At 40.0% G+C, this 27874-nt stretch overlaps 1 protein-coding gene across 5 annotated transcripts in view; it reads right to left on the bottom strand.

Moving 5' to 3' along the window:
• Positions 1–24573, bottom strand: part of KIDINS220 (kinase D interacting substrate 220) — an 80868-nt gene extending 56295 nt beyond the window's left edge. For all 5 annotated transcript variants that reach the window (XM_061460774.1, XM_061460773.1, XM_061460772.1 and 2 more), the window contains exons 1-9: positions 24412–24573; positions 15459–15606; positions 8802–8900; positions 7244–7342; positions 5646–5744; positions 4582–4683; positions 4015–4113; positions 3695–3892; positions 1549–1647 (exon numbers count right to left, since the gene is read on the bottom strand). In XM_061460774.1, the coding sequence (XP_061316758.1) occupies positions 1549–1647; positions 3695–3892; positions 4015–4113; positions 4582–4683; positions 5646–5744; positions 7244–7342; positions 8802–8900; positions 15459–15566 (903 nt within the window). In that variant the 5' untranslated portion in view covers positions 15567–15606; positions 24412–24573. The remainder of the gene's footprint in view (positions 1–1548; positions 1648–3694; positions 3893–4014; positions 4114–4581; positions 4684–5645; positions 5745–7243; positions 7343–8801; positions 8901–15458; positions 15607–24411) is intronic.
• Positions 24574–27874: the final 3301 nt, after the last annotated feature.

Raw genomic sequence — 27874 nt, forward strand, 5'->3', positions numbered from 1 at the left:
ATGTCAAAGTCCCCTTTGCTTGCTTCTTTCATTTGCAGCAATTTCTCTCCCACTCGTGGGCTTCACTGACTTTAAAGCCTTTCTTGACAGTTTAACAGTCCTGGTCACCAGGATTTCTTTCTTCCAGTCACCTGAATTTCATGTCCTCCATACTTCCATCAGGTGGCTTCCAACAAGACACAAGCCTGAGGAAGCTGACTCCACACCAGGAACACCAGCTGCACAGCCAGGCACTGGTCTGTCAGATCCTCCCAGCTGCGCTCTTGCCCCTTATCAGAAGGGCTAGAAAGAACACCAAGTGCAAGTCCTCCACAGCCCCAGCACTCACTCCCAGAGCCCTGCAGTCACATTCTATCTGCTCCAGGTCTCCGCAGATGGTGTCCATACGAATGAACATACACAGCAAGGAGCACAGTTGCTGTACAAGACTCTACAATCTTTCTGGAACATCACAGATTTGAGCAGGCAGCAAATCTCCCCAGATTAGCTGGTCCTAATCTAAAGTCCTGAAGCACACAGCCAGAATCTTCCTCTGATGGTACTCACTCCTGCTGTGTCAACAAGTTTTCTCCATATGTTTTCTCACAAATATTTTCTCTGGATTAACCACTGCAAATGGCTATACAGATACCCTTACACTGCCAGAATTCACAGGCTTCCCACCCCTGAGGAGGCTGGGTCCTCTTGCTACTGCTGTATTGCCTTGGTTACTTCAAAAGCTCCCCATTTTCAGACCCATGTCTAAGACATACAATTCCAAGATTAAAGGAAAAGATCCAAATGCTACTTTTTCGCTAAACTAAAAGTTTCTTAGCTTCTTGAAGAGGCTCTGCACCAAGAGCAGGAACTGAATCTTTGCAGCTTAGTGACCAATTAGTTTTGTGTTAAAACTTGGCAGAACATATGTGCCTGCGAGTGGAGTGATTTGAATAGCTTCAAGCAAAAGAAAGTAAGTTGACTGCACAATAAAAACAAATACGAGAGTTTTCAGTAGAAAAATAAAAACCTTAATCAAAGGACAAAAAAAGAAGGAAGGTGGAGACAGAAAGCATGGAAATCAGTGATTTCCATGCAACACTGCTTAACACCAGAAAGGAAGTGAGTGAAGGAGACAAGAACCCACCAAGCACAGTGACAGAACTGCACTGACAACAGATATAATCTAAGGGGTATCATATTTTGATATGCTGATACTAAAATTAAAATATTAAGTATTAAAATAATACTGCTGGGGGGTATTTAATTTTTTTAATGGTTCAGTAGTGCAGCTGAAATAAGCTCCAGTTACATCTTTTACTTTTCAACCATTATACAGATCAACTGAAAAAAATGTTGCTTAACAAGTCACTGCAATTACATATGTCTTAGATCTTAAAAACTGTGGAGCAACATGGTGCATTTTTAATGTTTGATGGGCATCTGAGTTTCCTACACAGTAGACTGAGCAAGTTTTTAAAGCCCTGGTTTTAGAAACACCATATAATTGTTTTGTACTCAACTTCACATCCTACTTAAGAACTACTCTAACATTTAAGCCATTGTACTTACCTGACCTCTGATATCTATATCGGCGTATTTATGGAGCAGGGCCCTCACAATTTCAACATGACCTCCTCTAACTGCCCCAATCAGCACTGTATCGCCACTCTAGAAAAACAGTGAAAGAATATTGAGGATGAATTAATACTATTTAGCAAATAAAATGCAGCACAGAATAAATTATAGCCTCAGAATATACATTATACCTATTTACATTAAGAAATCTGCACCCATTTTAAAAATACAAAAAATAGTTCTACCTCTGCAAAAGAATCAACATATAGAAGACAAAATTCTGGAATCTATTTTTTTTTTTTTTTGCAAAGAGATTAAATATTAAACATATGGTAAAACAAAACACCCAGAAAATAGGTTCAGCTTAAACCACTATCCTAAAAAATAACAGCACAAACTAATAATCAATATGACAAAAATCTAGCTATTCTCTGTGTTCTTAAGAAGACCAATCACACACACTAGTAACTACTTTACAATTAGACAAGAATGTTGGCTGTCTCCTGTAGTTGTTTCACAACTGACAAAAGCATTTTACAGGATTTGTCCCTTTTTTTGTGCAGGTTTGAATGCTATCCTGTTCATACGCACTATGCTGGTATAAAGAAAAAGAAGCAACAGCCTGATTTTATCTCAGATTGATTAAGAAAAAATATTTCGCTACGGTAAATGGAGTTGTAGATATGTAAAACAAAGCTACAATTCTGCTTAGGGCTTCTGATTTTAACACACCTAGGGATATGTCAGAATGTCAGAGAATGAAATCCTGAAATTACCTAATACCTCCTTTATGATAAAACAAGAAAAATAAATAAAAGTAGAGCTAAATCACAGGTATGTAAGGAACTCAGTTAGAAAGCTCAGTAGTAGCAGATCCCCTCTCAGTAACTGTCATTACATACCTGGCCGCAAACCAAGAGATTTTCCTTATCAAAATCTACTCCAGCATCTGAAGCTAAGACTACTCATTGTTTGATGTATTTTTGGAATACAGTCACCTAAACTGAAAGCTGTAATTTATCCTTCCTAAAAGCACACAAATGCAGACAGTTGTAGAATTTTGTGACAAAAGAAGTGGGAAGGGAGACCGCAATGTATTTTCTTAAATATTTAAGTTTTGCTTTGATACGTGCCTGACATAAAATCTGTTGTCACAAACAACACTTTAAACGGTTATGTACCAAGCTGCAGAAATGCACTAAGACGACACTTGAAATATAGGAAAATGCAACCAAAATATTTTTAAAATTATGAGGCAAATATTAGGAAGTCTTCCGCTCTTCTCTGCAACACCAAGCAATAAAATTTAGGGATTGGGCATTCAGTCTCAGAACCGTATTACTGCTCTGAACTGAACCACTTATCTTGACAGAGTCATCTAAGCTTAGGTGTTTAACCACATACAGCCTCAAGGGTGTGGTGGTTGGCCTGCCTCTGACACTTCAGAAAAGCTTATCAAGAGGACACTGCAGACAGTCCAAGCACCTAGAAAGCAAACAAATCCCTGAATGGCTAGCAAGCAGATTCACAATACGGGTACTGCCCATGCCTCTACTGAGAAATGCAACTGCAGCTCAGGAACACAGTGCACCTTTCAACTGTTACATTTACATGTCTTAATCTGGAGCTGAAGTCTTCCTGTAATATATGCAAGTTTCCTCATAAAAAGTTTCATTATAAAATATAAAGGCAGATGCTGAATGAAATGAATTTTTTTTTTTTGATAATACTTGTTGGTTTACTATTTTAACAGCACTACCACGTGTGTTAATACACAAAACCCCCACACCAAATATGCAAGTTACTTCAGTCTTATGTTAGAGGTACAACAAATATACAACAATAAATCATTTCCATTTCCTATGCAAACTCACAATTCAAGACTCTCAAAGAAAAAATATAAAAAGAAAAAAAGAGAAATTTCTGTCGTTTATCTTCACACAGCAACATTTGCCACTAAACACACTTGTAAAACAGCAATACAAAAAAATACCCCTAGGTGGCAGCAAAACTTGAAAGCTAGTAAAACCAAAACCATGTACCACAAATTCACATATGCTGATATCTCAATATACATTACTACTACTTAGATATATATAAAACCACAACTATGAATAATTTGAAATTAAAATTTACTCACTCTATCTGGAATGTTCACATAAGTTCCAGCATCAAGAAGATCCTGCACAATTTCAGTATGTCCCTCCTTTGATGCAATCATCAAAGCCGTATTTCCGTCTTTATCTGTTAAGTTGACATTTGGGTTCCTCTTCAGTATTTCTTTTACTGAGTCAGTGTAGCCACCCTTCACTGCCACAATAAGTGCAGTCATAGAATTCTTTAAACAAAACCAACAGATTTCATTGTAGCGGGGATATACAAATCATCACTGTATCAGCAGTTTAAAATAACAATAGAACACTCAACATTCCTTAACCACTGGAAAACGAAGTTACTTACAGCTCCTTCTTGGTCAACATCAGCTCCCATTTGCAGTAAGTATTTCACACACTCCAAATGACCCTTCCTCGCTGCCCAAACGAGTGGGGTGGTTCCATACTGAAAAAAAAAAATTATGACATTTTATCATAGAGCTCTCTATATTTAGCATCCCCTACAATCTAGTATTTACCCTATACTTTATTGCTTTAGTTTTTACAAATACATAATTTGGTCTCATGAATTAACGCAGGCATTTGAAAAGCCATTTTGACTTTTTCTTTGTAAATGATAGCCATAAGAATTATTTTTCTATGCAACCTTGGACAGCAAGATTTCCAACAGCTTAGAAAACAAGTATGTTCCACTGCAAGAAATGTTCACAACACCTTCAGCATACTATGGAAAAACTTCTTGCAAGTATAGTGACTTACTCTAGCACACTAATACTAATCTCATAGGCAAAATATAACAGCGGATGTTTTTCCAGTCGAAACCTCATAGATTTTTAGGTTTTTAATAAAATGTACTTTTACAAGGAGTATATTAAGCATTAATGAAATCAAATATGATACAAATATAACTTACTTTGTCAGAGCAGTTCACTTTAGCTCCATGTTGCAGTAAGAGATGTACTATTTCTGAGTGGCCCCGTCCTGCTGCCCAAATAATTGGATAAACGCTGTATTGCTTAGAATTAAAAACAAAACCAAAAGACCCCACATGAAATAAAATTAGCCTTAATTATTTTTCATTAATAATATCGACCACAATGCTTCAAGAGACAATAAACTCATAGAAGAAGGAATATACAGAAATAAATTTAACTACATTTCAATAATTGCTGCTGAGTACATTGTTGAGATGATACTTAGGAAAATGTCTCCTCTTTGGAATCAATTTTGGTTTATAACGCCTTAAACAAGGTTTAAGAATTCACATCCACCTGTTAATATAAACAATTGTAACGTAAGAATCAGTAACAGAATGCTATGCAACATTCCAAGCAATCAGGACTGCAGATCCATCATGTGACACATGCAAAAACTGCACATGCAAACCAGATGAAATCAACAATCATAAAAGTAAGTCACTAGCATTCTTTGTTAACTGTTCACTGTAGCCTCAAATACTACAGAGCTGACAGTATAAACAAATTGCTCATTGAAGTTTAAACATGCTCATACTTTACAGAAAATTCTTATAAAATAAATCTCAAAATCATAGGGTTTTAATTCTTTTTCATGTGTATGGTAAATATTTATAAGGCCACTTGATAACTATTATGAATAATTAAAACAAAATATTGTTTCCAAGTTGTGCATATTAGTTACTCTATTAACCTCCATAAATGCAGAAAAATGAAAATTCTGATTCAAGTAGCATTAGATACACTATTTTTCTATTATTTCCTCTCCTGCTAATTTTAATCTTATTATGAGCTCTACAGTCATCTGTTTTAATTAAAAAAAAAAATTAAAATTAAGAAAAAAAAGCGGCTGTCATGCAGGATACTAAAGCAAGCCCTTTATAAATAGTGATTAATGTTCTATTGCAAAAAAATGCAAAATGTTTAAGCAAGATAATAAGATGAATGTGCAATTCAGAACATTAAATAGTTGGATGAGGCTGTATTTAAGACTAAAACTTACCATTCCTGTGATGTTTGGATTTGCTCCTTTCTCAAGCAGCAGTTTAGCTACTTCGGTACGGCCTTTATACGATGCCCACATCAGGGCAGTCCATCCTCCCTGGCAAACACAATTCAAAGAAATGTAAAAACTGAAAAATACTCTTTAGAAACCTAATTGGTGAGTTTTACTTCCTTTTTTTATTTGTCCTAAGATATTTTGCAAGTCCAAAACAAGTAAGGACTAGCTACACAACCTTGTAATCCTACTTATGTAGGATAAATAGTAAGCACACATATGAAAGTACTGATTTCCTGCTGTTGCAAAACTTGGGAGAATATCATGTCCTGAATGCTCCTGAATTTGCTGTAAACACTCAATTCAGACTTAAAGTGCACACAAGTGGATAAACGAACAAAGAAAATAAGCACTACCTTAAAAAAAAAAACAAACAAAAGAAAACTAGAATCCAAAACAATTAACATGGAGGGTTTCCTTTGGATTCATGTAACAGACAGCTGGCCCTCAGAAAGCAGTTATGTAATGATTTGGTTCTTTTTCATGAAGAAAAAAATCATGTGTCCTCTTAAGGGAGTAATAAGAGCAACTAATTTCAAACTGCACTGGTGTATGCATTTAAGTTTGTAAAGTAGCCAACAACAAGGACTCACTACTTAAGGCTTGTGACAGGTCAGGTAACCAAAATAAATTTTAAAATAACATTTTTAAAATATGCTCCTGATAGATGTAAGCACACTTTTTATTTCTTTCTTCGTAATACACTTTTGGAGAGCTAAAAAAATCCCTCTTTGATTGACAGAAGCCTAGAAATCAACCACCAGCCATGTAAACGTGCTTAACGTTACTCTTACGAAATTGTAGATTAGCAGGATATGTCAAGATGCCTCAGCCTTCAGAGTGGAACTTCCATTAAAATAAGCACTTGTACTCTCCCCTTGTAGTTTTCCATACTCTTAAGCCAAATATTAGTCTTTGCAGTGCCTAATTTCCTCTTTGGTCAATGAAGACAAGTCTACGACTTTCGAGAGGCATCTAACTTTCTAATCACATAAGCAATTTCTGTAATTCTTTAGGTAGACCTTACTACCACCTACTTTCCCATACCAAAAATTCAGCAAGATGAATTAAAACAAATTCAAGAATGTTGAGAACACAGACTGCTCTATGGATAATCATGGTTTGTTCAGAAAAAAAAGCAAATATGGACAGGTATCTTCTGGGAAAATGTAACATTTATTTTACCAAAAATATTAAGAAAAGTCACACTACCAAATAAAAACATCAACAAACCAACCCGCCTACCCTCCCCCAAAACAGAGACAAAAATCAAACTCTTGTTCAGATTAGTTTTTTTCCAAAGCAAATTAAGAAGAACAAAGCATCCCTAGAAAACAAGTTGCCTCCATTAACACTAAAGCAACTATTTTAAAGCTGTAGAAACAATATTTAAATATATATTCTTTTCCATTTTAACAGCACTGAGTACACAACTTAAGAATACAAGAGCTTTGATTTAATTTACAGAACTGAAAATTAACAATTCTCAAAATCACTGTTCTTACTAAAAACTTTAATTTTTACACTAGGACAACACATACCAAATCTCGATGCTCCAAGCTGACATTATGATCCAGTAGTTCTGCTACAATAGCTGTATGTCCTTCTTTAGCTGCTGAAATGAGAGCTGTCCAGTTATCCTAGAAAAAGAAAAATACGTTTTTTAGTGATATTCAATTATTTCAATACAATTACTGTTTAACCCACAACAGCAAATCCACAAACCCTTTAAAAAGCTGTCCTTTAGGAGGAAAAAAAAAAAAAGTAATAAACTCATAGGTTACCTGCCAGTTAAATACATGAAAATACAACCTAACAGCTACTCCAAATCTCCCTTCCAATTACCCCCTTTCCCACCCACCACTTCCCAATCTTCAGTTCACTGCAGGTGAACATAATTTTATGGAGGAAGCAACACCTACAGAGAATGAGGTCAAAACACTAAGAACTGCTGGGTCAGGAAGAGATGGCAAACAAGACCACAAAAAATGGTGGTGGTCTGTCTCCACATACAGTGGGTAACATCACCCAAGGGGCTAATATGCAGGGAATTTGGAGCACAGCTTCTTAGCTTTCTGACTTCAGGAGATATGCTTCCTCTTGCATTACATTTACCATCCATTCACTGCTCAAACTATGTTCACCATGTTCACCAGCAGTGAACTACTGCTTTATGTGCTATGTACATATAGATAAATCAAAAGTTCTTCCTGTAAGTATAGGAACCATAACATCTACAGTAAATGCAATAAAATGTCTGAAAAAAAGAGAGACTTTTTTGTCTGACTGCATTTTTGGTTTCTTTTGTCGGTTTGTGTTGGGGGTATTTTCATTTGTTTTGTTTAATTACAGGTTTTCCTGGATGTCCACACTGCTACAATTGAACTAAGTGTAGAAGAAAAAATAAACCAAGCAACATCCTTTTCCTATCTCTCATTCTTCACTGAAACATCCAGACCTTTGACAACTTTTTAACAACAGCTCTGTTCTATTCACCCTTTCTGGGCATCTTTCATCTAGAGTCAATATCTTCTTCAACAACAGGAAGACAATTCATAAATTTGGAATCCTTCTCTGCAACTGTTCTGGCTTTCAGCTGAAATAATCATTTAACCTAAATTCTTCCTTAGTATTTATTGAAAAACAGCAAAACCAAGAGGGGAAAAAAAAAATAAATCCCAACATACTACAACATCACCAAGATGAGAAAATTCACTTGAACCTCAGCTGTGATGCTGTATTTCTCTATTCTGCCTATATTTTTACATCAACTACTGCCAATCTTAACCTTAACCCTATATCTAACTATAGCTCTCTAGTACTAATTTCCCAAAAGAAACAACAACAGAATTCACATTCAGCAGAGACCCTCAGACATTTAAAGTGTCTTAAATATCCTGATTCTTTATGAGGAATCAAACCAGAGAAATATACAGCCAAGCAATTTTGAATAAAATTTCTCTTATACATCATCATTTTCCATCTTTTTTTTTTTTTCCCTCCCCTTAACACTAAACTAAGCTCCTTCTCTTTGTGTGCTTCTTGAAATTTCTTCTTCCTCTGCTGTTAGGCACCATCACATAAAACACTCATACTTACTGCATCTTCCAAGTTGCAATTAGCTCCCTTCTTGAGAAGCTCCTGGACAATTTCTAAATTGCCTTGCTCAGCAGCCAACATGAGTGGGGTCTGGCCATTCTGAAACCAAAATGATAGAAAAAGTGATGCACTGGGAAGAGATGCAAATGATGCATCCTGCCTGACCGATCTGGTGGCCTTCTACGCTGGGCTACGGAACTGATGGACAGGGGTAGAGCAGTTGATGTCATCTACCTGGACTTGTGCAAAGAGTTCGACACTGTCCCACACTACATCCTTGTCTCTACATTGGAGAGACATCAATTTGATAGGTGGACCACTCGGTGGATAAAGAACTGGCTAAACAGCCGCACACAAAGAGTTGTGGTCAATGGCTCAATGTCTGGCTGGGGACCAGTAACAAGTGGTGTCCCTCAGGGATCGGTGTTGGGACCGGTCTTGTTCAACATCTTTGTCGCTGACATGGACAGTGGGATTGAGTGCGCCCTCAGCAAGTTTGCCGATGACACCAAGCTGTGTGGTTCAGTTGATACCCTGGAGGGAAGGAATGCCATCCAGAGGGACCTTGACATGCTTGCAAGGTGGGCTGATGCCAACCTCATGAGGTTTAACCATGACAAGTGCAAGGCCCTACACCTGGGTCGGAGCAATCCCAGGCACAGCTACAGGTTGGGCAGAGAAGAGATTCAGAGCAGCCCTGCAGAGAAGGACTTGGGAGTTCTGGTCAATGAGAAAATGAACATGAGCTGGCTTCAGTGTGTGCTCGCAGCCCAGAAAGCCAACCGTATCCTGGGCAGCATCAAAAGGAGCGTGACCAGCAGATCGAAGGAGGTGATCCTGCCCCTCTACTCTGCTCTTGTGAGACCTCACCTGGAGTATTGTGTGCAGTTCTGGTGTCCTCAACATAAAAGGACATGGAACTGTTGGAACAAGTCCAGAGGAGGGCCAGGAGGATGATCAGGGCCTGGAGCACCTCCCGTATGAAGACAGGCTGAGAAAGTTGGGGCTGTTCAGCCTGGAGAAGAGAAGGCTGCGTGGAGACCTCATAGCAGCCTTCCAGTATCTGAAGGGGGCCTTCAGGGATGCTGGAGAGGGACTCTTCATTAGGGACTATAGGGACAGGACAAGGGGTAACAGGTTAAAACTTAAACAGGGGATGTTTAGATTGGATATAAGGAGGAAATTCTTTTCTGTAAGGGTGGTGAGGCACTGGAATGGGTTGCCCAGGGAGGCTGTGAATGCTTCATCCCTGGCGGCGTTCAAGGCCAGGCTGGACAAAGCCTTGGGTGGCAAGGCTTAGTATGGCGTGTCCCTGCCCATGGCAGGGGGATTGGAACTAGATGATCTTAAGGTCCTTTCCAACCCTAACTACTCTATGATTCTATCCATACACACCACCAACAAAATGCAAAAAACTACAGACCTTTGTTGTTTCTGGTTTTTAACTGCCAGCAAGAACCAGTGAGGAGGGCTGCTTTTCAACCCATGCAGTAAATATGCAGTAAAGAACAGAGACTGTGATATTAAAGGCTGTCACATAAAAGATAAAAAAAAAGCCAAACCAAACACCCACACAAGTTTCAGACATTTAAAATGACTAGCTGGAAAAAAGTTGCACTGTTAAATAACTGTCTTTCCGAATGATTTTCCCACTGAAGACATTTTTACTACAGCCTGTTACACCTTTACATCTTGAAACAGCTCCATCATGTTGTTTAGAAATGAATAAATCAATCAATCTAGCCTAGGAACCGCAATGGCCATTAAAACATACACACTGGTTCAGAGTAACAGTAAGGTTTCTTGCTGAAGTCTTAGAAAAAATAGTCAAATTATACACAACACTTTTATCTGACAGTGTACCAAATACAAACATAATTCCTGTCCTATGTAACACAGATTCTTAACAGCCAGTTTCATCTCAGGGAAGATGAAAGATAGAAAAGCTGTTTTGTTTGCTTTCAATGATGTTTTAAAAGTCCGTTAGAATCTCACATCCTTCCATCAGCCTATTTCTGTGCCAGCAACCTTTGAGATACAACTGCTGTGCATTCAAAATGATACCTTTGCTTTTAGCTCCTAAAGTATAGCAGTACTTAGGTCTGGTCATTTAAAAAAAAAAAAACAAAACAAAAACAGGGAACAGCTCTCTTTGGAAAAGAGATGAGTTGTAACTTTTGCTCTTTAAAACAAGTTCTTTATATGCAAGTTAGTATTCTGGGAAGATACATGTCAAGTGATTTGGAAAATAATGCCTGACCAATCTGGCTGCCTTCTGTGATGACATCATTGGCTTGGTGGACCAAGAGCTGAGACACTGTTTATCCCATCTCCAGCAAAGATTTACAAACTCTCTCCCCCAGCATCCACAAAGACAACTAATGAAGTACAGACTAGATAAATGGACGATGACGTGGACTAAACCTGGCTGAACTGCAAGGCTCAGAAGGCTGTGACCAGTGGCACAATGTCCTGCTGGAGGCCAGTCAGTAGCCCAGTACTACAGGAGTCAATACTGGCGTCCTGTTCAAGCCCTTTAAGGGCCTGGTCAGTGGGACAGAGTGCATCCTCAGCACCTTTGCAGCCAAAACACAGCTGGGAGGAATGGCTGATGCACCATATGCTTGTGCTACCATCAAGAGGGACCCTGACAGGCTGGAGTACAAGAAGGTTCCCCTCTGGCCCAATGTACTGTGTATGTGGCCAGGTTTCAGTACTGGGGTAGCTGCACCAGGTCTCTGTGAAGAGAGGCTAGGACTGCCCTTTGCTGGACCCAGCCAATTCCAGCTGGCTCCAAGCAACTTGCCTCAGAACACAGGACTAGATAATCTCCAGAGGTTCCTTCTGAGCACTGCTTTAGAAATATACACAAAAATCCCTATTTTAGCATGAGCATTCTTCTTACCTCCTTCTGAACAGCTATTATTGTTATCACTGTGACTGTCTTCCACAGGTGGGTAACACAAACCAAACAAAAATATCTCTGGGCAAGAGGAGGTTGTGAATGGGAAAATGATCCCCCCCCCCCCCCCCAGAAGTATCACACAGTTGTAGACTGTCTCTGGTATTCTTAAGACAAAGGTAAAACTTTTCTATAGGGGTACTGAAAACATCCTTTCCTTTTTGCTAGAAGATGCTCAAATACAGATTCAATGTTTTAACCAATCATGAAGATTTCACCAACACAGAAACAAAAGATAATTACTATGCTTGTGACATCCACATTAATTCTCAAAAGCGTCTAGACACTCCACAACTAAATGCTCATATTTCTCACAAGCACATCAAATACTGTGTATCTCTACATCACAGCTAAGCCTGAGCATTGGAATACCAAATTACAAAGGGTCAGACCTGTATCTTTTTAAGGAAGCCATTCAGTGGCGTTATCTTACAGATTAGCTCTCTCTTGCAATCTGTGAGAAAACAGATTCAGAAGGGAAGATGCAGAAGGTACTTCAGTATCAAAAGCAGAAGAGCAGAAAGAAAGGCACATCAAAGGAAACTGGAAGCTGTTAGCATCAAAGTGGATCACACAAGGCAAGCATCTATAATCAGTTGTTTGGTAATCAATGTATCTGGTATAAGAATATGCACAGGGGAAAGAAGACACAGGACAAAGGCAGAAAGACTGAGACATCCTCCACTTAACGGTAATTGTTGGTCTTAATCCAACCAAACCATCCATACACAAACTGACCGGAACATCCCAGTTTTTCTGGCAACTGATCATAGTCAAGATATAAAGAGTTGGTTACAATGTGGGTGATCCTACCATTGGACAAGTCACTGCAGCCTGGGAGGTCCTGGCACTAGCAAACCTTGGCTTGAGTGCCAGCAATCTTTTTAGACCTACTCCACTGGTATTCCTGGTTTGGTATTTTGTTTTTAGCCAAGAAGACATTTTGGCAGGTCTAAACTGGAAACAGAATTGCACTCAATGCCACTGAATTCCAATGAAGAGCTAGTACTTGAACAATACTCCTATCATTAAAATGTACCAACAGTCTGTTCCTAACCCAGGTTTCAAACTGATGCAAACCATACATGTCTCCAATGCAATGTATCAGAAGACTGAAAAAAAAAAAAAGGTATCAGGGAAATGATCTCTGCAAAAAAGGCAGTTACTGAAACCCAGGAGTGCACTCAGTCCCATCAGTAAGAGAAGAAAAATTTAGAAAAGAAGGTGAAGGCAGTGAAACTGTTGATGAAGTCAACACAGTCTATCTGGCTGATTTTGGCCATGTTGTCAATCAAGAGGAATTACCAGCAGAGGGAACAGACTATTCTTCTTTTCAGACAGACTGCTTGCCAGCTGGTGAGGTTCATGTGTCTGCTCCGAAACTGAAAATCCTCCCATTATAAACACCTCAGCATATGCATGTACACAGCATGAAATGAATGTGCTGACAATGAAAGTGACACTAAATCTAATAACTACAGTAAGGCTAAATTATCTACATTGATTTCACATCTGCATAATGCATTCTGGTTTCGAGTAGTACACATCATTCTTTTCTTTGCATCATTCTTTCCAAAATATTTCTTTCAAAAAAATATTCTTTCTATCCTATGCAGGTTTAAAAAAGTAATGCAACAGAACATGCATTTTCCAAGACTTACTTTAAAAAAAAGAGATTAATTGGAAAACCAGTCTTCCACACACTACAAGGTGAGTAAAAACTCTACCTGCACTGTCAGACTCAATGGTTAATGGTCAACTGTTGACAGTAACTGGTGCCCAGTTGGGACAGCTTGATTTGGGGCTAACATTGTAGCAACTTCAAAAACACCCAGAACCATGAGACAGACAGTGCTCTACAGAAGTTTACAGCTCCCCCAAGCTATGGTGAGCAGTTGATAGGCCAGAGAGCAGGGATGCATTCAGATGAAGTTCAATGTGCTGAGGAACTGGGCTGACAACCCTCCTGCAGTTCAACAAAGGCAAATGCAGAGACTGGACCAGACTGATCCCACGCAGCAGTACTGGCTAGGAACTGCCTGTCTGAGGAGTCACACTGCAGAAACAGGCCTGGGGTCCCAGTGGACAACAGGGCCATGAGCTAGAGTGAGCCCCTGCAGCAGCAAAGGCAAATCAAATCTCAGGCTGCCTTAGCAACAGCAGAGCTAACCCTCTACTCAACACTGGTGAGGCTGAATCCACCATTTAGGTGTTCCAATAGACTCCCAACAAGAGAGGTATCTGCAGACTCTAGCAACAGGATCACTCAGATGACATGGTTGAGAGACTGGAGCACAAGATATGCAAGCAGAAACTGAGACCTGGATTTGTTCAGTCTGGAAAGCAAAATAGTAAGGGGCATCAATATCAGTCTCAGATTACTTGGAAAGAAGAAGAATCTTAGAAGACAGATTATTCTCAGAGATATACAGGAAAACAAGAAGCAGCAGTCACAAGATGCAGCAAGGTATTCCAATAAAACATAAGGAACATGTTTTTAAACAAAGAGAAGCTAAGCACTGGAGTACTGCCCAGAGAGGCTGCAGGTTCTCCATCCTTTTGAGAACTTTCAAATTTTGCTTGTTAAATCCCTGAGCAACCTGATGTACCAATGAAGCTAGTCCTGCAATTAGGAGGAGACTGAATCCAGTGACCTCCAGAGGTCTTTTCTATCCTGAGTTCTTCTATAAATCTGATTTTCTGAATACACCACATAAATTGACAAGGGTCCAGTTCTCCAACATTATTTAGGAAAACAGAACTATAGTAAAAATTAATGATACAAGCTCTACATCCAGATGAAAGAAAAGCCCAGACACTTACAAACCAGAAAATCTACTACAGAAGATAAAATGCTGAAATCACCTAAGCTTACTTGTAAATACACAAAGACTTAATAATGCATCAAGATAACCTGAACTTTAAATGTTGTGCAGAACAATGTAAACAGTCACTAGCAACAGACATTTGCATGAATCAAACCTCCTAAGATTCCTCTCAGGAATCTTTAGTGCAGTATAAATGAATCCACAGCTTATCTGCTTAAATTGCTGGTGGTGATATGCCCAAAACATACTAAATCAGATGACAAAGCACAAGCCAACAATTACTCCACTACCTGAGGATTCCGAATAATTCACATTTAAGTTCCCTACTGTCTATCAAGACTTCCTGTGCAATCCTGGTAAAGTCATTTAATCCTTCTGATTACATCCAGACTTACTTTTTGGATAGATATCTTTTCATTCAGATGAGCACCTGCCTGGAATGAATTGCAATATATGCTCCTATTTGGACTGTATAATAACTTATCTTGCCTGGAAACCAGGATGTGGGGAAAGAGCTGTAGTCACTGCAGGTTTCACCCCAAAAAAGGCAGAGCAATAAAGTACATGCAGCTAGATCTGTGAACTAAAAAACAATTTCTAGCTACAGAAATACAGGTGTAATCTCCACTTACAAAGTAAGGATGAAGCCACATTTTCCAGCTCAGAAGACAACTCAGAAAAACAATACAATGAAAGATGCTGAGGTGCTGACAGAGACTGAACAAGGTGTTCAGTCTACGCAAAGGTTAGCAATCATTTGAAGGTAAAACTGGAATTTGTATATTAAGTGACCAGTGTGATCTCACAAATTCATTTTGTAAACGAAAGCTGCAATATGAAACCCCCCTGTTCAAAAAATGGTCTTACCTCATTTCTCTCATCCACATCCCTGCACTTCTCAAGAAGCGCTTTCAGAGCAGGGACATTTCCTTCTTCTACATAGGTCAACAGGCTCTGACTCATCAGACTTGCCATCTTCAAGCAGTATTTAAAACACTCCTGTAACAAAGCTTATCTGTATTTAGGAAAGGAGAAAAAAAAAAATTCGTAAGTAAAGGCTGTGAGTTAACTCTGACATTAGGAAACATGAACTGTACATGCCCATACATTATTGGCTGGGTAGGAACACCTGTCATTCTCCTTAACAGAATACTCTGGAGACATGTGCACTGAAATGTAGTACATTTCAGTGAAAAGTAAATTGTTGAATCCTTCTAGTCCTTACAAAATTACAGAAATTATTCTAACTTTAGATCTTATCTAAATAAGCATTTTGAAGGAATGCACAGCAGTCTTTCATTTGCATATTTTTTCTGCATATATAACTTAGGAATATCTGTGTATGTTACGTACTTTATATATATATGCTGGTTATTTACAATACAACCCTTACCCTTTCTGCACATATGCAGAACATTGACACTATTCAGCATTATGAAATACAGTGAAATACCTACATTGCAGCCATATGGAACTCCGAGAAACACCATTTATTAAATCAGTTATCACCAACTTTGCCCAGACATGCCTACATGTGATGGCACAGTGTTAGCTTGTCAGTCAAAATTAACATAGCTTCTGTTGACTTGTTTTATAATTTTAACCTCTAATATGTAAGACAGGAAAGTTTTTTCTTGCTTAAGGCAGACCACTGAGAACCACTTAAGACTTCTTAAAAAGCTGTGGGCTAGTAAATTCAGAGAATCAGAAGTATTGTTGCACCAAATTTTACACATAGGGCTCCAGCAGCTGAATTATGAACTGCACCTGAATTAGGTTTCACTGGATGAAGACCAAGTTGCGTGGCTAAACACAGGACTACATCTACCCCCTACCACTTTTCTCCTCACCAGTGGATGACATGATTGCTCTGTCTCTGGCTTTTTCTTGTGTGACAGCAATGTAACAGCAGATGAAAATACCCAGTTTAGTGTTAGCTAAAGCCCACTGGATAGGCTAATCTTTACCAGGAAGAAGCCAAAGACCAGTGGCTTTTCCAGGCAAATGCTCTAACCTTTATTCTCACATAAAAGCAGCCAGTGAATTTTTGCGCGCTCCCAACTGAAGTGGTACATTAACCCAAAACAGACAAGAAGTGAGCAGGAAGCTCACTATGCTTAGCACAAAGAAGTTACTTACAGATTTAGGTATTTAAAACAAACAACCTAGCTCCACCACCCTTTCTGCTTTAGCAAATAAGTATATTGACACAAAGACACTATTGTCAGGGTATGTTAGACACCACCTGACCTCACTTGTCAGAGAATCATAAAATGGCTTGGGCTGGAAGAGACCTTAAAGATCATCTACTTCCACCCACCACCACCCCCCCATGAGCAGGGACACCTTCCACTGGACCAGGTTGCTCTAAGCCACGTCCAGCCTGGCCTTGAACACTTCTATAGCATCACAGCCATCAGACTGACCCACATATAAAAATGTCTGGTTCATAGATGTGCCAGCAAAGAAGCCAACACGCCCAGGTCAGTTAAGATGCCAGCAGCTCTGGGTACACATATAACTTCAGGCACACATGAATGTCTAGTGACAAAAGAAACTATAATCTACATACATTTTAGATCTGCAAGCAGAAAAACAAGAGAGGAGAAGAGAAGGAGTAATCATGACTCCTACTGTTAAATTTGGGCTTAAAATCCAGGTTGTAGTTTAAGGGACAAATTCCAAAGAGGACTTAGGCATCTGAACTTTTCATATTCCAAATGTCCACACACCATGTAAAAATACACAAATCAAATCTTATCATTCAGACATTATTTAAAACTCAAACCTAAAACAAAAAAGTGGATCTGCCATACAAAGCCCAGCAACAATTATACTGGGGACTATACTGGGCACTACACAAATAGCCAGTCTCTCCTACAAAAAAGTTATAAATACACTAAACACAAAAGGTCTGTCGCATTCACCATGCAGTTAAAGTACAATCACACAAAGCAGGGTGAGCAATACTACAGTGGTGTCATATAATTGTCTTTATTTTTTCAGTAGGAGAAAGAGCTAATTGAGAGGTTGAAAACTCAAAAAACAACCAACTAAACCATACCAAAAAAGAAAGGCTGAAAGCAAGCAATGATTGTAGTGACTCAAATGCCCACATACAGTATCCTACTGCCATTTCAGATACAAAAATACCAGAAAAGTCAGCATCTTGCCTGGCACCCATCTGCCAGTCCAAAATAGTCTGCCTCTATCATGGCCTGCACCAGTATCTTACAGCCCTATGCAGATGTCTCACATATTCTTGGACCCCTAAAATCATAGAATCATAGAATCGTTAGGGTTGGAAAGGACCTTAAGATCATCTAGTTCCAACCCCCCTACCGTGGGCAGGGACACCTCATGCTAAATCATATCACCCAAGGCCTCGTCCAACCTGGCCTTCAACACTGCCAGGGATGGAGCATTCACAACCTCCCTGGGCAACCCACTCCAGTGCCTCACCACCCTAACAGGAAAGAATTTCCTCCTTATATCCAATCTAAACTTCCCCTGTTTAAGTTTTAACCCATTATCCCTTGTCCTGTCACTACAGTCTCTAATGAAGAGTCCCTCTCCAGCATCCCTATAGGCCCCCTTCTGATACTGGAAGGCTGCTAGGAGGTCTCCATGCAGCCTTCTCCAGGCAGAACAGCCCCAACTTTCTCAGCCTGTCTTCATACAGGAGGTGCTCCAGTCCCCTGATCATCCTTGTGGCACTTCTCTGGACTTGTTCCAACAGTTCCATGTCCTTTTTATGTTGAGGACATCACAACTGCACACAATACTCCAGGTGAGGTCTCACAAGAGCAGAGTAAAGGGGCAGGATCACCTCCTTTGACCTGCTGGTCACGCTCCTTTTGATGCAGCCCAGGATACGGTTGGCTTTCTGGGCTGCAAGGGCACACTGCCAGCTCATGTTCATTTTCTCATTGACCAGCATTCCCAAGTCCTTCTCTGCAGGGCTGCTCTGAATCTCTTCTCTGCCCAACCTGTAGCTGTGCCTGGGATTGCTCCAACCCAGGTGTAGGACCTTGTCATGGTTAAACTTCATAAGGTTGGCATCAGCCCACCTCATAAGTGTGTCAAGGTCCCTCTGGATGGCATTCCTTCCCTCCACACAGCTTGGTGTCATCAGCAAATTTGCTGAGGGCACATTCAATCCTACTGTCCCTGTCAGTGACAAAGATGTTAAACAAGACCAGTCCCAACATCGATCCCTGAGGGACACCACTCGTTACTGGTCTTTATTCACATGTAGGCACCTGCATTCCATCATTTTGTACACAGTTTGATACAAAATAATAAAACTGACTTTGCCACAAGCTCCACTGATACCACAGACATTTTCTGATTTCCCTGTGAAGTGTTCCAGCTTCTCTCCTGTAGCTGTACCTTAAATTCTCTTGATATTTTCCATACCATATACTAAATTTGAAACCATATTAAAAAACATCTGCAAAACATGAAGAGTGTCTCACTGAGTTAATACTCTATGGTTGCTAGCAATTAATTCTTAGCTAGTGTGAATTAATTCTTAGCTAGTGTGAAAAGGAAAAAAGTATTCAGTGTTGTTTCCTCAAAGTACGATTTTTCCCTTGATGTTCCCTACTGTCCTATATTAAAGAGGAAAAGGCAGCCCTGCTGCATTGTAGATAAGTACCCTGCCTCAGAACTTACTGCTTGAACTCCCAGTTAAGACAGCACAAACTTCTGCCTTAATGGAGATCTGAATCCTTAGAGGCAACTTAAACCTTTGACTAAAAGCAAAATACCTGATGCTAAAAAAACACATCTAGAGCTGCATTTACAAGCTCAATAATATTACTTTTTAAAAATTATAAAAGCTTTGTAGGGGTGAACCACCTATAAGCAAATTATTTCTTATCCCTTATGCTTCACTGTCACATAATAGCCCCTTCTTCAAATTAAAGTCTTACTTTACAAATACAAGCAAAACAAAATCAAATATAATAATTTTTAAATTTTATATCCTCATGCTTTCATTTGCCATTTTTCAGGCTAGCTTCTTAAAAACATCAAAAAAATTAACATCACTGGAAGGCTTTAGGAAAAGCTGTTTAGGGAGTCACTAAAATAAATATTCATTTAAAATGCAACCTCAATTCACCAAACTAATCGATGCATTAGTATTCTTCTCATCCTTACATAAACCAGGGCGAGAGAAAAAACAAGGTACCCCCCCTGCCCCATAAACTAAAAAACAAGCCAACCACCCTGTGAAAAAAAATAAAGGTTCATGTTGTTTGGAAGCTTTACTTATTATTCCTCCCCAAGAATCACAGAATGGTTTGGGTAGGAAAGGACCTTAAGATCATTTAGTTCCAACCGCCCTGCCATGGGCAGGGATGCCTCACCCTAGACCAAATAGCCCATGGCTCTGTCCAACCTGGCCTTGAACACTGCCAGGGATGGAGCATTTACCACTTTCCTGGGCAACCCATTCCAGTACCTCGCCACCTTCACAGTAAAGAACTTCTTCCTTTTATCTAACCTGAACCTCCCCTATTCAAGTTTAAACCCATTACTCCTTGTCCTATCATTACAGTCCCTAATGAAGAGTTCTTCTCTGGCATCCTTGTAGGCCCCCTTCACATGCCTAAAATCAGGCTAAAGTTTGTTCATGGTATTCTCACAACAGTAAGCCAATATAAACTGAGCATAGCCACAGTCCTCTTTTTTATTAAATAAGATCCATGTTATGTTATGAAAACTAATCACTGCACTCCAAGTCCATATGGGTGCTGGACACTAAGGTGTGATTTCTTCCAATGCTTAAGATTTCTTTTAAATTATCATAAAGGCTTTTAAAAAAGACTTTGAGCTACGTTCTCTAGCTAGATTAGTAACTATTCTGGCCCGTCCAACAGAAAAAACTCCTGAGAGATATATATTCAAAATAGACACCCTAGAACAACTACCACCAAACAAAAACACACAAAAAAACAACTCCATTGCTTACCCTTTACCAAAATAAAGGATGAGAACCTAACCTCTGCCCAATTTTATGAATCTAGTGCAAAACCAATCCCATTCAAGAGTATCCAATACATAGAGTCCTTAACTTGCTCAATTAACTTTGTGCTTTGACACAGCAGAGGTATTTTCACAACCTGTAACAAAACTTACAATTAAAACCAGGAGCCCATTTGGAAACTGATCCCTTTTCCACTAAGGAATAATGCTGCTGTTTTTTTCTCCAGCCAAAGCAAGCTGATTCCTAGCCCATGAACCAGCTCCATTCACACTCCAAACTTTAAAGCTCAGAAATCTCACAATGCCCTCAGGCAGCAAATTTTGGTATTTTATAAGACTAATACCACACTAAGAACTACAAAAAGACATTTTTAAAGCACAAATGCTCAGGTGAAGGCAATACTTGCACAAGGATTAACCTATTTGTGTAAGGCTCTCACATCCTGAGCTTAAGCACACGTTATCACTGTTTTGGAAAGACTGAAAAATTTGCTGATTTACAAAAACGTAGTTTCTCTCAACTGCACCAATACTGACTTGCAGAGGTCCTGATAACTCAAATCTGCAGATCTGTACTCTCAGAATCTTGTACCAGTTTTTAATTACTGCTCACCGTTTTCGCAATTCACCATCTTTTTCATAGCCCTGTCCAGTATTTTTTTAAATGAGCTGTGATCATTTATAAATAAATATCAAAACTGGTCAAACACTAGCATTATTGAGAAGACTTTCTTTTCTTGTTTCATTTTCTATAGGTATTAGTGACTGACATGAAATCCACACTTTTTATCATCAGATAAGAAAAAACTGCCACCTTCTATTCAACATATTTCTATTTCCAGACATAAAAGCTACTACCTTCCCAACATTCCCAACTTCCCTTCAGTTAACTGTAAAAGGAAATAATTACAGTGCTGCTGAAATCTGAGCATGTACAAATCAGATATGGAAACATGCCCTTAGGAACTGGAAATGTAATCTTTCCAAATCAGAATTAAAAAAAAAACCAACCCCATAGAATGCAGAAGAATTGAACATAAAAACTATATTATAAAACACTAACATGAATCAGTTTCATATTCTTACACTTTTATACTTTAGGATGGCATTTAAAAATGAAAAACATGTTGGAACATCACCTTCACTCACACTGCAAAAAATCTTGCCAATACAAGCATTACCCATCCTTTATGACACTTTACTGTAATCATTTGCTAAGCGGACATACTTTCATAAAGACATCACAAGTTAGGCACCACATGAAGCTGTAAATATTTTTAATTGTTCTTTCTATAGGGACCAAGTCAAGCAGGATTCTGTTCAAAGAATAAATTTTCAAAACAGTTGAGATGAGTCTCTAAAATACTGATTTCTGGCATTGGAACAGGTTGCTCAAAGAAGTAGTAAATGCTCCATCCCTGGCAGTGTTCAAGACCAGGCTGGACAGACCTTGGGCAAGATGGTCTAGGGTGAGATGTCCCTGCCCACGACAGGGGAGTTGGAACTAGATGGTCTTATGGTCCTTTTCAAACCAAACCATTCTACGATTCAGAGGCAGAAAAAAATTAAAACTTCAAGTTTCCACAAGCAGCCTACACCCACATCACTTCTCCAGGGCCTGAATTCCATTATGACTAATGACCTTATGCTGATTTTCAGCTTCTCCTTATTTATTCGGGAACATTGATTCTACTTTTAGCCACATTTGTTATCCAGATGAGAAACATTGTAACAAATTATACTTTTGTAACTTTGCATTGGAAATTACTGGAAATTGGAAAATATAAAAAGACACAAATAAATAATTAAAGACAGAGATGACCATAGCCTCCAGAACTAAAAAATGTTTGCAAAAAAAGGAGGACCTATGGTTGGAACCATTAGTGGAGTACACAGTAGAAAATACAGGAAAATGAAGATACACAAGTCATTCTTTTCCACCTTATGCACTCAAGACAATGGCCACTTCCAAATACTGTAGTTCTGGATTTCTAATTGTTTATTTGGGGAGGGTTTGTTTTTTTTTGTAAATAAAATAATGAAGACTAGGGATTATATCCAAAAGACTGGAAAGACACAAATACATATTTAAATAACAAATCATCGTTGTCATCTGATAGCAACTCTCAGATACAGCTATGTTCTATCCTGGTTTAAAAGATCAGTTAAAAGAAAGGGTTTGTGAAGTATCTGACAATGGGATTTAAACCTCATCAGAGAAACTAGTCTACCTTTAAGACAGAATTTAAATAAAACAATTTAAATTAGCAATACAAAGGGCATTGCTAAGAACAGTTGAATTCTGAGAGAAAATTCAATTCCTGTACAAAATGCTTACTCTTACAAAACACTATTTCAGGTTTTAAACAGTTCAAGAAAATAAACAGACATAGGTACCAATATTAAATTCTTTAAAAAATTATTCCAACCAATATAAATCAATTCTGACAAAACCCATATAAAACCCATACAAACACAAGGAATTCCACATCATCTCATAAAGCCAACAGGTTTTCCATTGTAAAATCATGGATTTGTTAAGTCACGGACATGTTCTATGGAAAAAAATCCAACTGTGAGAGTATTTTCAGCTAAGGAAAAAGTTATGTGATGGAGATATTCCTGTTAAAAAGATTTTCAAATGCATATGGCCACATTTCATAAACTGTGGTTGCACAAAGTTTCACACAGATTTGAGTTTCAAAGCAACCAAGTTATTTTAAATAACCACCACTGCAGAACAAAGAATAAATGCCTACCCAATGCACAAATACGTGGGTTTTTTACACATTCTGATATGATACATAAACTTCCATTTAAACTTTCCATTTCCTTACTTTTTGAAGGGGGGGGGGGGGGGAGAAGGGGAGGTAATTAATCCCATGATTCAAACACAAGACATATTAGTCTATTATTCCCCCCACCATTCCTTTGTAAAAAGTTGAATATGGGAAAACACTTTTTCCCATCCAATTTTTAGGCATATATGAGAAGTGGCAAAGCCCTACCTTTACAGAGATTTTGCCTCTCAACTTTCTCAATGGTACCCAGTTGCAGAACCAAAGACAATGGTAACAAAACAAAATACAGAAGATGTTGTTTGAACTTCAGGAAACACTTTTTCACTGTGAGGGGGATCCAGCACTGGCACAGGCTGCCCAGGGAAATTGTGCAGTCTCCATCCTTGCAGATACACAAAAGCCATCTTGGCAGTCTTGGACGACCTGCTCTTGGTAGCGCTGCTTAAGCAGGCGGGCTGGACCAGATGACCTCGGGAGGTCACTCCCTATCTCAACTATTCCGTGATTCTTTACCTTGGGAATTAAATGCCAAACCTTCCTGATGGGTCTTGCTCGTATTTACCTTTCCGAGTTAACAAAAGGAGAGGAACAAGTTAACAAAAGGAGGTACAAGAGGCTCCCCCACCTCCGGGGACGGTACTGACAGCGATGGCCGGCCGTGCCAGCGGCACCTCACGGGCCGTTTTATCTCAGGTAAACCGTCTAAGGCACCTACAAAAGAGGGCCCCGTTCGCTGTCTCACACCCCGCCACCGGAGCGCCATAAGCTGGCCCGGCCGGAGCGGCCCGGGCACCGCCGCTGCTCCCGTGGCAGGAGGGGGCCAGGCCCGCCAGCGCCCCGCTACCGTTAACCCCCTCCTCAGGGAGCCCCCCGCGCTGAGAGGGGGCGCCGGGTGCGGCCGTGAGGAGGGGCCCGCGGCGGCCTTTGTTTGGCAGCGGGGAGCGCCCCCTCCCCTGTGCCCTTCCCCTGTCCTTCCGCCCCCGGCCCGCGCTGTCCGCGCTCCCCGTCTTCCTCTCGCTACTCACCCCACAGTCGAAGGGACTCGGCCCCTGCGGGCGGCTCCCCGCGATCAGCCGGAGACTGAGCAGGAGGCAGCGGCGCCCACAGCTCCTCACTTCCCCCAGGCGGCGGCAGCCATCTTACCTCCCTCTGCCCTCCTCCCCACTTCGCCGGGTCACGTGTGCTGGGGGGCGGCACCACCCTGAGGGAGGACGGGAGGTGGTGGCAGCTGCCAGAGTCCTGTCAGCGCCGTGGCCGGGGATCAGCCCGGAGGCTGCGGGAGCCTCGCGTTGAGCAGTCCGAGGCCGCAGGGCTGCAGCGCTAATGACCGTGTGTAACCGGCTAATAACGGCACCCAAGAAAACCCTGCCCGGGAGCCCTGCGGCTGTGAGTCACCGGGCTCTGCCGCGTCCCACCGCCCGACAGCGGTGAGGGCGGGAGGAGGCGCTGGCTAAAGAGAGCCTGCACCGCCAGGAGCGTACCTGAAACACGGTGCCTTAGCGGTCACCCCTGGGCTGCTCTCTGAAAGAAAAGCTGGGGAAACGCTAAAGAAAACGTTGGTTGCAAACTGAAGGTGAGGACTGCCCTTGGTAAACATGGAGGGGTGGGAAATACGGCACCTCAGCACCCCACAAACCTTGAGATGCACCAGCTTCTCCCCGACCGCCCCCATGGCCCAAATGCCTGAACAGCTTCGCGGGCATTTTGCAATTCACCTCACAGCCCAGGGGCGGGTGTGGCGGCAGCCTTCTGATGCCATCTCCAGCGTGTTCTGCGATTCTTCACTGCATACTTTGTGATGTTAAAATTCACCCAGTGACTGCAAAAGGTCACGTCCAAATCCATGATAACGGATCCATCTTTAACTCATATAGACAATTGGAAGAGAGATGTCCTCTAACGGCTACAACAATAATATCTCCCGTGGAGATCGCAGAACCTAGCATAAACCTGGGATGGCAGCAAACCATTAAGGGAAGGGAGCACAGCCCCCATACTCCTGCTTATTTCTAAAGTTATCAGTTCCAAGGGTCAAAGCATGGATTTAAAATGTTTACAATACCGCAATCTTCCATCTCTCTAAAAAGCCATAACTGTTAGCTTCTTAAAGAAGCATCTGACAGTGTTTCCCAAAATACTCACAAACAGAAAGTGTGCTGTAAGTCCCTTTGCTGACTTTCTAAACCATGATTTCTCCTATTGCCTTAAGAAATTCTTGCACTCAGATAAACGACTTCCTTACATGCACAGAAGTTGTTAACACAAGGCAAAAGAGCAAGCTATGAAAATCAAAATCTAGATCCACTTTGATCTGGCACCAAAACACCGATTAAGCCAAAAATCTGGGAGAAATCAAGGACAAAAAAGCACATTCCTATTTACACAACAGAAGTGCAACCTGAACAAACAGAAGATGAATGAATCCTTGCAGTTGCTGCACTGAAGTGCTCACTGTGCTGAGAGGTCCCAACATTTCAAGCATCTGTGTAACCTCATGTACATCAGAAACTACAGTCTGATAAGACTGCTTATGCTAGCCTCTTATTATTTTCAAAATATTACTTTTTTTTTTCCCCAGAGTTCATACTAAAATGTATGTTAACCTCTCACTTTAGGAGCTCCTCAATGCCCAAATCCATATGCCAGTACCACAGCATTGCCACCCACCAGGTGTTAGCTGTGTTCTAATCCTACAGCTACAAACTTATCAAGGCAGAGAGACAGTTGCTCCTTCCCTCCACTGTACCAAGGATAAGCGCACACACCAGGAACACGAGGCAGAGGAGGCACAGTCTTCTGTACAGGTCTTCACTTTGTTCCCCTTTTGCTATGGAACATTCCAACTCATGACACCCTTTTGCTCTTCTACTCTTACCCTACACCCACATTAGGAACAACACTTTCCCACTAGTGATTATTTCACACAGAGAATGAAACACGGTCCCACTGAAAGGTCAAAACGAATCTAAGAGTTAGGATTTCACACAAAACAGTCCACTTCTCATCAAATACTTTTTCTGTTTTATGATAAGGCATATAAATAATCACTTATCAGTTGTCCGCAAAAACTTCTGTCATATAATACAATTTATCACATTTAGCTGTGAGTCTATATAGAAATACATTATTTTTATAATGCTTTTTAAAAAGGTAATAACTGTTATTGTTTGTAAAATGCTGCAGTAGAGTATATAAGCTGGCAAAATAAAACATTTTCTTCCAAGCCATTTTTTTTTTTTTTCCTCTTCTCAGCTTTTCCACCTCCTGCAGGATTTCACGGAATCCCGGAATGGTTGAGGTTGGAAGGGACCTCTGGAGGCCCAAAACTCCTGGATAAAATTGAGCAAGATTCAAAAAAAAAACACCCCAAAACAAAACCAAACCCAACCCAAATGCCCTAAACAAAAAACAAACAAAACCCCCACAAAACCCCCATTAAGAACATTTTTTCAAGTAATTCTTAACCTTTTCATTTATTCTCCCTCATAATCGATGCATAATTTTTAATGTTTTAGTTTTTAAACAGCTAAAAAGTTTAGCTGCCACAGTAACAAAGCTCGTCTCAGGCACGTAATTGCCCTGCTATTTCAGATTTCAACATTACCCGATAGAAATTAAAAAATATTGCTGTGCTTGAATTATTAATAATTTTATTATTCTGATTATAATTACTGTAATAATTAAAGCATTTTCTTTCCTTCCTCCAATTTTCTCAGCTTAAATTGATCAAAATCATGGCCATGTAACATTCCTATTTTTACCATCAGATGAAAGCATTAATATGGGAAGAGGCTGTTATGGGGTAGAGTACATGGGCAGCCATGTTACTGTGTGAAAACCGAAATGGTAAAGCAGGAAATGGAGGGCAAACCAGGAAAATTTGACACATAGACAACCAATTTCAAACAAAAGGGAAGCTGGCATGGAATTCTCCCTCATGAAAAGAGTTATTATTCACCAGTCAAGTCATTTAGGTATCCCATCAGGAAATCCCTAGGAAAATACTGCTTTAAGCATGTGTAATACAGGAGTGTGTTGTTTTGGGTTTTTATCTCATGTTTGATTTGTATTTAAATGTTGTTTTTATGACAGCAGAATAACCAGAATGAAAATGTGGAGAGTCCTTCTGCTGTCATAGCTTATTTACTTTGGAAAGTATTTAGGAAAGTATTTACTTTTTTGCTACTCTACATGACCATCCCAGGAATATCTCTAAGATGTACTGGCAGAGCTTTCTGAGGGCACAGATCTCCAACTCTAACTTAGTAAGAAAGCTAAAGACCTATTCCCCTAGAACTATTTTTGTATTCCATAACAGAAATATCCTGCATGTTATCAGGAAGTTACTTGGATGGAATTTAGTTAATTATAGGCACAAGAAAATATCTGCTGGCTCTGGGATATTCTTAATCAGGACTCTTTCTGTTTAATACCTGAAGAGCAGAGATAAAAATTTCCATCATAAGAATAATCACATTCACCAACATT

This window comes from Pezoporus flaviventris, unplaced genomic scaffold, assembly GCF_033815535.1.
Source record: "Pezoporus flaviventris isolate CSIRO_AGI_PZ_B2104156 unplaced genomic scaffold, CSIRO_AGI_Pfla_v1 ptg000031l, whole genome shotgun sequence".
NCBI lineage: Eukaryota > Metazoa > Chordata > Aves > Psittaciformes > Psittacidae > Pezoporus > Pezoporus flaviventris.